The 14134-nt window shown below is 38.3% G+C and overlaps 1 protein-coding gene across 4 annotated transcripts in view; it reads left to right on the top strand.

The window, feature by feature from the left end:
* anks1ab (ankyrin repeat and sterile alpha motif domain containing 1Ab) overlaps window positions 1-14134 on the top strand; it is a 33422-nt gene that overhangs the window by 8991 nt on the left and 10297 nt on the right. For 3 of the 4 annotated variants that reach the window (XM_079883450.1, XM_079883451.1, XM_079883449.1), the window contains exons 3-8: window positions 5033-5099; window positions 11045-11160; window positions 12214-12312; window positions 13177-13323; window positions 13422-13529; window positions 13643-13813. In XM_079883450.1, the coding sequence (XP_079739576.1) occupies window positions 5033-5099; window positions 11045-11160; window positions 12214-12312; window positions 13177-13323; window positions 13422-13529; window positions 13643-13813 (708 nt within the window). Of the gene's footprint in view, window positions 1-4301; window positions 4353-5032; window positions 5100-11044; window positions 11161-12213; window positions 12313-13176; window positions 13324-13421; window positions 13530-13642; window positions 13814-14134 lie in introns of those variants that run through there. The other variant, XM_079883452.1, reaches the window with a different exon arrangement.

Here is a 14134-nt window from a genome sequence, read left to right as displayed (position 1 = left end):
GACTGCCAATATGCTGGCACCTGCTCGCACTGTATCCCGTGCAAAATGGCTGTATCAGCATTTGTGCGTTAGTCGCGGTAATGAACTTTCCTCGGACACAACTTCTGAAGTGTGTAATCTTTTTGATGTGAAAAATGTTCCCCTGTGCCAGTACCATGGCAGGATCCAGTGTTAACATGATTTTCTTTGACATTGAATTGCAATGTAAATAGCATTGTATGAACAAACAAGGGATGAACAAATGGAAACGTTGTTTTTATAGTTTTTATGAATTAGGCTTTTATTCACAAATAACATTGATCAGCGAACATAAACAGAAGCTCAACCGAACCTGCTTGACGAGTGAGAACAAACCTCATTGGTTCTTGCTGAAGCTCAAACGTGATGCGTAACACGAGAATGAACCTCATTGGTTCTCATGTGTCAAGCGAACATGCTTGAGCTTCTGTTTACCACAACTGATGTGAGTTGATCAATGTTTATATGTGAATAAAAGCCTAAATTCAATCTGTTCATCATATAAAGCGATCAAGTCTCTTTAGAAAATTTGGACTAAACCGCTCAATTCATATGGATTCGTTTTATGATCTCTTTATGAACTTTTTGAAGAGTCAAAGTGGTAGTTGCGTAGCTGTCAATGGAGGGACAGAAATCTCTCAGATTTGATCAAAAAAGTTCTTCATTTGTGTTCCGAAGATGAACGTAGGTCTTGCCGGTTTGAAATGACATGAAGATAAGTAAATGATTACAGAATTACATTTTTTTGTGTGAACTAATACTTAGGGCCCTATTTTAACGATCTAAGCGCATGGTCTAAAGCGCGGCGCAAGTTCACTTAGGCGTCCGAATCCACTTTTGCTAGTTTAACGACGGGAAAAATGGTCGGCGCGCCAGGCGCATGGTCTAAAAGGGTTGTCCCTTTTGTTTTAATGAGTAATGGGTGTGTTTTGGGATTTATGTGCCTTAAACCAATCAGAGTCTCATCTCCCATTCCCTTTAAATGCCAGTTGCGCTCGCGCCATGGCGGATTCGCTATTTACATGACGAAATTCGATAGTGGAAAGACCAAACGCGTCTCCAGAACGCAAACGGATCTGCTTGTGCGCGAGGTAAAAGTGCGCAAGCAGACCATCTATGGGACAAGCCGTATGGCATTCACCATATCTTTATGTACACAATAATAATCTTTTACATTGTAATCCTTTTATTTGAAATATTTGGCATGTTTTTGTGCTGCTGTGCGTCCCTGTGTGTTTAATAAGAAGAGTGTACGCGCGTTTAAAACATGCCCATGGGCGCACAAATGGGCGCAAATGCATTTGCTATTTAAACAACGTGGCGCAGGATGTGAAAATGAGAATTGCGTCGGGCTGAAACTAGCAAAAAGCACTCGCGCTTGGCGCTGCATTGCGGCGGGTGTAAGATAGAACCCTAAAACTTTTTAATTGATTGTATTTAAATGCATGTAGAGTAAGCCTTCCTCCATGCATGCACATTTTTAACACTGACAGTGTAACTAAAACAGCCCATAGCTCAGTGTGTTAATGTTTCAGCACTTCTGCAGAAAACCTGTTTAAAAATAATTTTGTGTTTGAGTGAGCGGTCAAACATGCTTTCCACAGATGGCTATATAAGTCTCTTCATAATTCATATGCTAAAGGAAGATGTCAGGGGAAACGTATCTTTAGATGGCAAGTGAAAGATGCACATGGGGGGAAAAGAAGTGGGCGGCAAATGCTTTCACCTGTCAGAAAGCTTCTGGGACGTTATGGCCCGTTCCATGTTCACTGAGCTTTGTTGCAAATTAGTGGCATTGGCCAATCTTTTATTTTGCCCAAAATTAAACTTTGTTTGCATCTGCATGAGACGTGAGAATGCAGGTAGGAGTACAAGTACATGGAGCAAATGCATGTGAAGAGGTTAACAGTAAAACATGCAGTAGCCTAATTATTACCGAAATAACTCGTTAATAATAGTTGCGATAGTCTTTTCTTCCCTATTGTGACGTGAAACTGCTTCTGGAACAAGAATAAACACGTCATCAGAGAAGAGAAGATGAGCTGCAGGAGGGAGGGGAAGTTATTTTGATCAATGATTACGAGGAACACATGAATTGAAAAAATACTGATGTGCACAGATAAATCATCTATAATAAATACTGAAATATTCCATAAAAAATTATGAATTGCCAGTTTTGATTTCATGGTGACTTTAAAAGCATTAATGCGTTTAATCATGTGCCTTGACCCCCAAAGCTCCTGCGTCTTAATAAAAAAAATATAAAAATACTACCCAGTAAATAATTAACCTCTATTTTTCATTAAACAATGATTTGCAATGTCTTGTTATACTTTGATGTCTTGTCCATACTTATGATTTATTAACAGTTTTAGCCCAATTTTACATCCACAAAATGAGAACAGCACAAAACAAGCATTTGTGTTTTACATTGCTGACCTATATTGAAGCTCTTTCATTCTTTCCAATGATGAACCAGGTAAAACCTTCAAATTTATGTAAATGCTTTATTTTATTAATTAATTATAACTTATATTTTAATTTAGGATGGCTTATCAGCAAATATTGATGTAAATATGGGACATGTAATAAATTAAATTTAAAAAAATGACTGACAACCCTAGTATAATCTCATAGTCTCATTTTGTGGATGTAAAACATGACTAAAATAATGTTTAATTTGAATATACTTTTTTTTATTTTCAGCTAGCTATGCATGGGCTTTCAAAATATAACAAGATATGTATTGTTTTATTTGCTTTATGAATTTCTGCTCTTACATCCAATTTGAAGTATTACAGACTGCGCTGTGAAACTTTATCACAAGTAGTTTAGACAGTTGCATTTACTGATTGGTGTCTTATGAATGCAAAATGCATGTGGTTTTGAGAATGAGGCTGTGGTGGTGATCATATCCTGGTATGGCTTTGCTTTACTCAGAGTTCCTCTGTGGTGTCGGCGAGTCTTGGCCATCATTCCGGTCTCTGAAGCCTGTAATCTTGTTACTCCTCTGGCACATGAGACGAGGCCGAGCTGTATGAAATCTTTATTACCCCAATACTTCACATTTTCTCAAGCTGCTGGCTTCTACATATTCACTCATTAGGCTGGACGTTGTGTGATGTTCCTCATTGCTGTCTCGGCAAAATGAAAATGCTCGCCTTTCATGAACTGTTTTTGGAACCCCATGGCTTGAGGCTACGCCTCTCTCTCTCTCTCTCTCTCTCTCTCTCTCCCCAATTTCACGAGACTACACTTCAGTGAATTCCTCAAAAACAAACTTCTATGCATTTTGAAGAAATCAGACAATATACGAAGGCTAAAGCCCCCATTACACTGCATGTTTGTAATAGAAAAATTATCCCTCTATAAGAAAGATGTTAAAAGAATATTCTGGGTTAAAAATCTGGGTAACACTTTACAATAAACTATGAAATATAGATTTCATAGTTAACATTAGTTAATGCATTAACTAACATGAACTAACAATGAGGAATACATTTATTACAGTATTTAGTCATCTTTGTTAATGTTAGCTAATAAAAATTCAGCTTTTCATTGTTTGTTCATGTTAGTTCACTAATGTTAACTAATACAACATTTGATTAGTAAATGTTGAAATTCACATTAACTAGATTAATAAATGATGCAGAAGTATTGTTAATTCTTAGTTAACTAATACAACCTGTAAAGTGTTTCCAAAATCTGTGGCATCGTGCTGTTGATTACCGCAGGGGAAAAAGACTCGTCCCACAGAGCATATAATAAAATCCATTGACAGAAATCGACTTTAAAATCAGTCGTTGCAGAGGTTTGCATGATAAAATGACTCAAATGTTTATACAAAAAAATGATTTTATAATCAGTTGCTGTAGAGGTACAGCATTTAAAAATGTATACATGTAAATGAAGCCTTCTCATGGGCATTTTTAACAATATAAAACAAACAATATTAATCATCCATAAAAAATCATATTATTACCGTAACATGATTTTTTGAAAGTAAAATTGATTTGCTATGCATTTCCAAATTTAGGACTTGATTTTTATCTGTGGGAAATTGATTAGTTTTACTTTGGAAAAGCATTAATTGTGCAGAAGAAGACCAGGAACTTGCATTAATAAAGTAAATCAGTTTTCTTTTCATGCTGACATTAAGCCTATAGTTTTAGTATACTGTACATGCCAGACGTTTCCAATCTTTACATAGAGCTGAGTATCTATTCCCTTAATGTGATCTGTAAAATGTCTGTACTTCCGAACACGTATGAGGAGACGACGCCTGAATGTGCGAAGGCAACTGAGGGATTCTGGGAGGTGCGCCATGGACCGCTGTGAGGATGCATTGTGCATTATATAATGGATATCCAGTGCAGAATGTAGGTTACTTGAGAGTGGGAAATGCAAAGGCCTGTATGGCTAGAGGGGATCTACCACGTGGACCGTGGCATCTGACTGCTAAATGAATCAAGGGGCTTGCCAGCATGTTGATGCCACAAGCACACAGCAAATGAGTTTGCCAGACTTTAAATATTACATCAAAAACCAACGTTTTTCTATTTCAGGCTTCTCCTAAAAGTCTATTGATAGGAGAGTAATCTTCAAGCTTTTACATGGAAGGAAAGTGTTCTTATAAATGTGCTTTCTAGTCGGTATGGTTTTGGTATATCGCTGAGGGGCACTGGGGTTATTCTTTTTTTTTTTTTTTTGATTTTTGCTGATTTTCTTTCTAATTTCTTTTAATGTGAACTTTTACTGTACAGCTCTGGCTGTTTCGGGACCAACACCAGGTGTTGGAGAAACGCAAAACTACTAATTCTACATTTCAGATCCACTGCGTTCAGATGCAGTTGTTTTGGCCAACAACACTTATGAATTATGAATTCAAATCAGTTCTGACAAAGTCCAATAAAGAGAGTAGAGAGTAACCTGTCATGGCAGATTACAGTAAATGTAAATATTTAACTGCATTTTAACTGCATTAACTCTTCTTTTTCTTGATGTTGTATCGTAGATTGAAAAGATCATGACTCTAATTGCCGACATCGAGATCTCCGAGGAGCATCAACCTGCACTGGAAGGTAAAGATGAGAGCAGCACATGAGTGATGAGCAATGACACAGTTCTCTAGACAACTGAATGACTTAAACGTGAAATGTATGGAATGTAAAGGGATAGTTCACTCAAAAATGAAAATTCTGTCATTTACTCACCCTCAGTGAGTAACTTCATTTTTGGGTGAACTATCCCTTTAAGGATTTTTTATTTTTTTTAACAATCTTAGAAGAGTTAGAACTTCACGCAGTGATTGACAGGGTGGGACGGGACGGGCATGTGATCGGCTCGGAATGCATTCTCAGTTTGCACATTGATTTTTGCCACATTCACTGCGGGACATTTAATAAAAATGCAATCGCAAGTGTCTTAACTGTGAGTGTAAATGCAATTAAGAAAAATAACATTTAAATGATCATTTTGCTACAGTTTTTGCTTGAACATGTTAAACATATCTAATCATTTCTGTAATACATTTTAATTTTAATTTTGCAACTTATAAAGCGTTACAATTTGTATTCAATTTACATATTAAAACTATTGTATGAAATGGCGAATGTAAATTATATAATTGAATTTTCTTTTTCCACCAAGTGTTGCACAAATGTAATGGAAAATGTAAATTTAAATACAGAAATGCACTGCCATTTTACATATTGCATTGTCATTTTGCATATTACATTTCAAATTGAATATTGCTACCCATATGCTTCCATAGTTGTGGACTGAACTTTTGAATCAGCTTTTATTTTTATATATTTAGTTTTCTTTTTCATTTTAGTTTAAGTTTTAGTAATTTTGTAATGTGCTTTTGTCATTTTTCTATTCATTTTTTTTAACTATTTCTGATTAGCTTTATTTTTATTTTAGTTTTATTACATTAATTTTAGTACTTTAACTTATTTTATTTATATATATTTTAATGTTTTTAAAATTTTCATCTAAAATTTATATTTATTTTATCAGCTTTATTTCAGTTAAAGAAAACTATTTTTGATAGTTTTAGCTTTCATTTTACTTAACAATAACAGCACTGGTCACACAGGTTTTAAACGACATGAGGGTCAGTAAATGATGACTGAATTTTAATTTTTGAGTGAACTAACTAACTTTGTCCTGAAATGTTGGACTGCAGCTGTTGTTACAAATGTTTTCTTTGGAAATTGCTTTGTATGGCAGAATATTATGACATCAAAGCTCAACAAGTATGAAATATCACCTATAACTGACAAAGCAGTGGTACTAAAGTTGCTGAGAAAGCCATTAGAAGCAATGCATTTTTTGTGTGTTGTATAAATTATCATAAAGTTGCATATTTATCTTTCCTTAAGATAGGAACCAAATGCTTTTTGAAGGAAAAAATATATAAATATTAAGAGGCAAATCAAAATGTTAAAGGCAAAAACATTATGAGATTAATTGTCATTTTAAAGAATCTACAGAATTATTTTTTGATATGGATATCAATCACTATGTTAAGCGGTCTAAATTTATTTTTTATAAATATATATTATCCATGGAAGGCGTAGGACCATAAAATGTTGGTTCAATCTTTGCATTTGGTCCGAATGAAATCATAGCATGTGTTCCCTGTCAGTCAACGTATGTTTGCATCCGACTGCAAAGCCTGTTCATGCAGACATCTTATGTTATCAGCGCGTTTCATGTACGCTGTGCAGACAGAGCAAGAATGGCAGGCAAACAGCAACAACAAACTAACAACCTTTCCTTCTGAACCGACAACAAGTGGCAAGTATCTACATTTCAGGTTTGACAGTACCGTTCTCTGCACTGCTGACTTTGCCCTATGCAGATAATTCAGGCAGATTCAACTGTGTTACCGCTATGTCGTGAAATCGCAGATGAATAAAGCTGAAATACAGTACATTCTTTCCTTTCCTTTAGTTTAATGGTCCTTTATGTCAACAGAAGTATATCACCGGTGAATGACACATGATGCAATCCAATAACGTTGTCTCTGGTCTGTGCGCGTTCATGTGTTTCGGAGGAGGCATGGCTTTTGCAGTGAGGGTGTCAATGTCAATGTCACATTTATTTGTATAGCACTATTAAAACAACACATGTTGACCAATGTGCTTTACATCATCAGTAAAAAAGACAAAAAGACGTGGGATTTTATGCTTTCAATGCTAGCAGGCTAAAGTTAGCATTTCCCAGATCACCTATTGCACCTTTAATATATTGACAGCCTGATTATAAACAATCTTACTCATTTTCCTCATTGTATATGTCTAAACACAGTTGTATATTCTCTGTGAAAGCCTATAAAGGGTTTTTTTTCCACAAAGCTTTGCTTTGGCTGAATCAACCCTCAAGTCAGAACTATTTCATTAGCGTCTTTAACTACCAACAGTTTTCTTTCTCAGCCACATGGTCTCACTTTTTACCCCAATTTGGTCTGATATTTTTGTACTTGGTCTTTTGACCTCCGGTACACAATGGGCGCCGAGGGCCTACTTTAAAGAGATGAGATGACGATCCATTTACTGTGGCCATCGCACCGACACTCAGTAATTAGGACTTGATATTCTTTTCTTTCTGAGTAGAGCCTCCCAAGGTAGTTGCTATATATGGAGCGACAGCACTATATTTTTATGCACTTTTCTAGGAGAGATACAATTATTTAGAAATGTACAGCAGAGAATCACTTCAAAGCAACAGACAGCACTATTGTTCTGTGAGACTGTCCTTAAAATTCTGACGGGAGTTTGGGGGACGCTTGCTGAGTTCTTTGCTGTCGTTAGTAATGAAAATGCTGGTGTTTTCTGAAATAAACAATTCTTACAGTGTCACAATAGGCCATTTATTGGAAAGGTTGAGTGCCCTTAAGAGGAGGAATGTAATATTGGAGCCAGAGAACAGAGATAGGAAAATGCATTATTCTTTTTGCAAGAAATATAAAACAGATATTAATACATTTATAGATATATATCACTTTTTGTAAGTGAAAGTTCTTCTTCTAATACTATCACTGTACAATGGTAAAGTACCATGTGCCGTGGCTTTTACATGGGACTTCAATGTACTTCAAAAAGTATAGTTATATTAGTATGTCTACAATAGTATTACCATGGTACATGTCCAAACAGCCATGGTATTACTATGGTGCCATTGTCCAAATCAAAAAATGCTGGCTTTGCTTAAATGATTTGTTCCTTTTTGCTAAATTGCTAGTGTCTTTCCTTATTTTGCTCACATTGGATGAAAGCTTCTGCTGAATGAATAAATGTAAATGTAATTACTACTATGGTACATGTAAAAAAAAAAACATTTATATAGCATATCTAAGAAACCATGATAATACCATGTTAAAATTCACTATAGCTCCATTTATAATTTTGTTTGGCTCCTTTTTGCCAAATTGTTAGTGTTTTTCCTCATTTTGCTTGTCATTTTGAATAAATGAATGAATGCACCTCCTTTAGAAATGAGCGTCCTTTTGAGCATGCAGATGTTTGGATGTACTTTACATCTTAAGCCTGTTTCAGTGCCTGTATGTGTGTGAATAAGTCCCTGGCAGGCTGACAGTTCGTATGATTCTTCTGCTCTCAGCTGCATGCAGATAATGCCCTACATGCATGCATGAAGCAGCACTCATGTGTGACACCGAATTAGACCACATCACGAACGCCTATGGTTGAATCACGTCTGGCAAACCTGGATTCTGACGATTGGACTCGGATGTGTGTCCAGCATGAATGTGGGCACAGGTGGGATTGCGTTAAGTGCAGCATGTGCACGGTGCATTTCGCTGACTTAACGTTTACCGTGCAGCCCCCTCTCCGCTTCGGCACAGTGACACATTCATGAATTTAATTCCTCTGATGATTTACCGTGGTATGTGGCTTGGCTGCGATTTAATTTTTCATAGAGAGAGTGCAGAGGCACTGGAAGCACTTAAGTGCGGAGGGGATAGGGATGGGGTTGTGGGGTGCGGGGGTTAGAGGAACCTGTACTGGTTTTTTTCCTCATTCTTCCTTTTCTCTCTGATCCTGGCACAGTAGTGTGTGGTATGGGTTTGTCTCTTGTTCCTTTTTCTGATGGTGTCCTTTCTGCACTAGCAAGATCAGAGAGCCTGCGTGCAATTTTAATCAGTACGGGGAGGGGGGAATAGATAGAGGGGCAGAGAGAGAGAGTGAGACGGAGAAAAGGGGGTGGGGGGGATTGATCGCCACAGAGAGAGAGAGAGAGAGAGTGTGTGTATGTGAGACAGATAGAGAAAGAGAGGCATAGAGACGGGAAGGAGGGGGGTTTAGGAACGAACAGAGCGTATATGCCATGCAGCGGGTCTCAGCATCAGACGGTGTATGGCAGCCATGCAGAGCTCTCGGAAAGGACTCTTTTAATGAAGAGTAAAAATCAAGTCAAAGAAGAAAGAAAGCGAGTGAAGGTGATACACAGCTAAACTGAATGCATAAGATGTCTTTAAGGTGATTACCAGCTGCAGTTGTGCAGGCGATGGCTTTCTGGGGGAGCACTATGTCATTTTGATGTTATGCTTTGTGAGTGCCGAATGCAGCTGCTTCTGTGACTGAGCGTTCCTGGATCAGGGATGCAGCAATCCTTGCCCCCGAGCGCAAGACCCTTAGGAACGTCTGCTAGAGGAACGGAGCAACCGGATCAGGGGGCTGGGCTGCAACAAGAGGGACAGTGCCGCCAGCGGGGCTTTCTTATGGGGTTATCCGTCCATTGTGGGAGCTCACCTTATTTCCGTTGGATCAAGGCTTGGCTGTACCTCGCTTTGATGGTGTATGTTAGTCCGGTGAGGTGCGTCTGAGCTCGGAGGGACTTGGATTACCGTGACCAGAACGTTGCCTGATCAGGTCAGAAGAAACGTCTTTCTAAAGGAACGAAGCGATCAGATCAAGGGGGCTGTGCTGCAAGAAGAGGGACCGAGCTTTTTTTTCTTTTTTTAAATCCGTTGTTTCCACTGGATAAAGGTTTGGCTTTACCTCGGTTTGATGGTGTGTTTCGTTCTGGTATGTTAGACCGGCGAGGTGCGTCTAAGCTCGGAAGGACCAGGAGTACTTGGATAACCGTGACAGAACACTACCTGATCCGGGACTGCTTGTGGAAGTGGTCAAACCGGCTACTTTCTGATGGTGGGAGGGGTTCCTCCTCAACAACTGAACAACAGGAACAGAGGACTGGGATGTGCCATGAAGATCTTTCAAAGGACGACCTGGCGTCAATCAAAGATTCTGGAGTTGAAAAACTGGCATTGTGGTGGACTGTTGATCAATGAGTTAGGCTGCTTGGCTTAAGAGTCCATGATTCTGTTGTAGACAAACTCATTGGCGTTATTCTCACTCTCCAATGGTTCTTAGGTCTTTGCTAAAGGATTTTGCTTCTAATTTTAAGGACAAGTCTGTTTTATCATGCCTTGCATTGTGTTTGATGTGTAGGGCATGTTGGTAAAGCAGGGCGCACTTTCCTGCAACTTCCTAGTAGCTTCTTGTAGATCTTGATATTTTGCTGCAAGCCAAAAGCTCTTTTCGAACTTTTATGATCTTCCATTTGGAGCAACGTGCTGATGATCCTCGGTGCGAATGTTTGATTCAGATACGAAAAATCTGTGTAGACGTTGTTTCGTTTGCTTGCCCTCTTCTTGAAGAGCAACGCCAAATTGTTCCAATTGACTGACTTGACGCTCTTCTTTAAAGGACTACCTGCCAAGGTCTACCTCCATACCCCATTCAGCCTTGGTCCTCATCTCCAACGCAGTGAGGGCTTGTGGAGGAATCTCCATCACTAGTTTAGTCTGTAAATCTGGGGCCCTGTGTCTAGCGGAGGCCCATCGCTCAAGCCTGGACACTGCCTTGCTGTTGCTGCTGCTGCCCTCAGCTCTGCTGGCCAAAGATGATGTGGCAGTGCCACATCTCGGCCTCCGAGTGCCGCTGCTACAGGCTAAATGGTTTTTCACTGCTCAAACGCCATCCTCTGTCGGCAGATGCAGCCGGGAGCCGTGCGCTGGAGCAGACGGTGGGGGAGTGGCTGGAACACGTGGGCTTTCCTCAGTACGAGAGCAAACTGGTGCTCAATGGCTTCGATGACCTGCGCTTCATGGTGAGTGGCTTTTGTGTGTGGGGATTGATTGACACAGCAGGTTCGTCAGGGATGTGGTGAGTTTCTATATATCCAGAATACAAAGGCCCAAAATATGTTTCAGTTCACTGAACACTGTCATTCATGGATACATATTTTTTTCCAAGTAAGGAAAATCTCTTTTGTTTTATCCTCGATATAGATTCAGTGTATGTGTTTTTAAATTGTATCTGAATTCTGTGATATTTATTTGATATAATAATAAAAAAAATCAGTTAAAGTATAATTTCAGTGCTTTCAAAAAAAAAAGGTACACAACATGAAATTTGCCTTAAGCTAAATAAAAGATATATATAACATGCTTTAAGCTATAGGCCTATACAACTTAAAAAAAAAAAAAAAAAAATCTATAAATGTGCAATGCTTATTATTAAAGCATTTTATGACCTCATATTAATTGAGAGACTATGCGGAATATTTGTTGTTGTAAAAATTAAGTTACATTGCAGGATTATCTAAGTGCAGTGCAAAGCAAAACAGCTAAAAGGTTATTAAAAATGGTGAAATTAATGAGAGAAGAAACTTGTTATAGTACATAATTTCAGCCACAGCCCCTTAAATATAATTATGATGAATTATAATTATTTGTATTATAAAAGTGTATATCCTAAAAGTGTATGTCTATATCTCCATCTTATTTCGTCAACTATATACTATCACTACGTTAGGCAGATATGCATATGTGTGTGTGTGTGTGTGTGTGTGTGTGTGTGTGTGTGTGTGTGTGTGTGTATATATATATATATATATATATATATATATATATATATATATACATATATATATATATATATATAGAGAGAGAGAGAGAGAGAGAGAGAGAGAGAGAGAGAGAGAGAGAGGTGATTGGTTAATGGTATAAATATATTTGCTAGGCACTAAGTGTCAGTATTTCACAAGGACTGTATGTGCCTGAAACTGTTTTAGTAAAATACCTCTGCTGTCACTTTCATGCAACACTTAGTTGTTCTCAGGAAGTAGAGCAGAAATTCATGTGAATGTGCATACGTTTAGGGGAGTAACGTGATGGAAGATGAGGACCTTCATGAACTTGGCATCACCGACCCAGGCCACAGGAAGAAAATCCTTCATGCAGCAAAAAACTTTCCGAAGGTAGCGTGTTTCAGTCCCAAAATATTATATGGACACTAAGTGTGATACCAAGTTTTCATCCACTTACACTTAAAATTACCATGGGAGCAGTTGGTTAAAAGTCATTGCAAATATGTCTCAGAAAAGTGAAGTTAGTTCTGAGAGAAGCTGGTTCTGTGTTTGTTTGCACTAGAATTAATATTTTGTCATGTAATGCAATAGGGGTGTAACCATACCCTCATGTCACGATTCGATACATATCACGATACTGAACTCACGATACGATATTATTGCGATACTCCAAGACATATGATTAAAGGTTAACAAAAAATGTACTGTTTATTAAAATCCTTAATTTGATATTACATTGTGAGTGTAAATGAATAGGCTTGAACTTGGTGCTGAAACCCAAAGCACAGGACAATAGTGAGACCAGAATTAAAATATTGATGATTCTGAAGCTGAAAATACAGAATTATTTTAGATGAATATGCTTGCACTCTTTCACAGACTAGATATATTTAAAATAATGTAGTGTTTACTGGTAACATAAGACATTTGGCATTACTAGGACCCACAAATATTCCCCCATTGCATTATTATACATTATATTTAGTAGTTTAATGTAGTACTGAGACTAAAACTCGAAACTTGACATTTTTCACACACAGTAATTTTTATTTTGGGTGAAATATACACAATACAGATTGTCACCATCCACGATACATATTTGTATTGCGATATATTGTGACACGATATATTGTTACAACCCTATAATGCAATCACATTCAGACATTTTAAGTGTGACTTTCCTGGCTTTCCTCAAAGTGCATTACATATATGCTTTGCTATGCGATTTGAGAGAGCGTTTTATTCCTCCTTCAGGTGAAAGCTCTGGGGTGTGACGGCAGCACTTCTCTGTCCTCATGGCTGGAGACTTTGGGCCTCGGAGAATATCTGCACAACTTCTTGTCTAGCGGCTACCGCACCCTGGACTGCGTGAAGAACCTGTGGGAGCTTGAAATTGTCAATGTAAATGTGCCTTTCGTGCTGGTTCAAAATACTTTCGTCTGCAGGAACGAGTTTTGTGCACTGTGATCTGATACACCGACCATGTTTTCTCTGTGTAGGTGTTAAAAATTGGCCTTCTTGGTCACAGAAAAAGGATCATAGCCTCGATATCAGAGCGACCGTATGAGGAAGCACCTTCAAAATCCAACCGCTTTTCCCAGCTAAAGGTGATAAACACAATTCGGCATTTCCGAAAAAATAGACAGCATGATATCCATATTGTTACATGCAAATATAACTATACAGTATGTTGATGAAAAATTATATTTGTGCTTAACAGATTCAGGACCTGTTGTCTCAGAATACGTCACCGCTCAGTTATATGGACCCGTACACCAGTCGCTCCATGGACATGTTGCTTCCTTTGGGAGAATCAGGCAGAAAGAGCAGAGCATTGGATCAGGACGGCAGTATCTCCCTCCGCTCCTTCGGTGAAAGGTCACGCTCACATGTAAGTACCTCTGCGACCAAGATCACTGTTTCCAAGTAACATGAATCACATTTGAGTCACAAATGTTGCAAACCATATCTAGGTTCAGTAAGTGATTTCTGAGAAACACTGTTGAAAGTAGAAGCATAACACACTTCTAGCCAATCAGCAGTAGGGGGCGTGTCCACTCATCACGGGGGAGAAGAGAGAGTGAGGAAGAGGGACATTTGAAGAAAGAGAGATGGCTGAGAGACGTGACAAAAGAGAAAAGCTCAGAGTAATATCACTGGATGAAAAAGAAGGGTTATGATCAGGCAAGTGCTTTAGGACCCGCATTAATAT

This window comes from Squalius cephalus (genome assembly GCF_949319135.1).
Source record: "Squalius cephalus genome assembly, chromosome: 10".
NCBI classification, from domain to species: Eukaryota; Metazoa; Chordata; class Actinopteri; order Cypriniformes; family Leuciscidae; genus Squalius; species Squalius cephalus.
The sequence above is the reverse complement of the archived record's forward strand: the minus strand, read 5'-3'. Positions and strand labels throughout refer to the sequence as shown.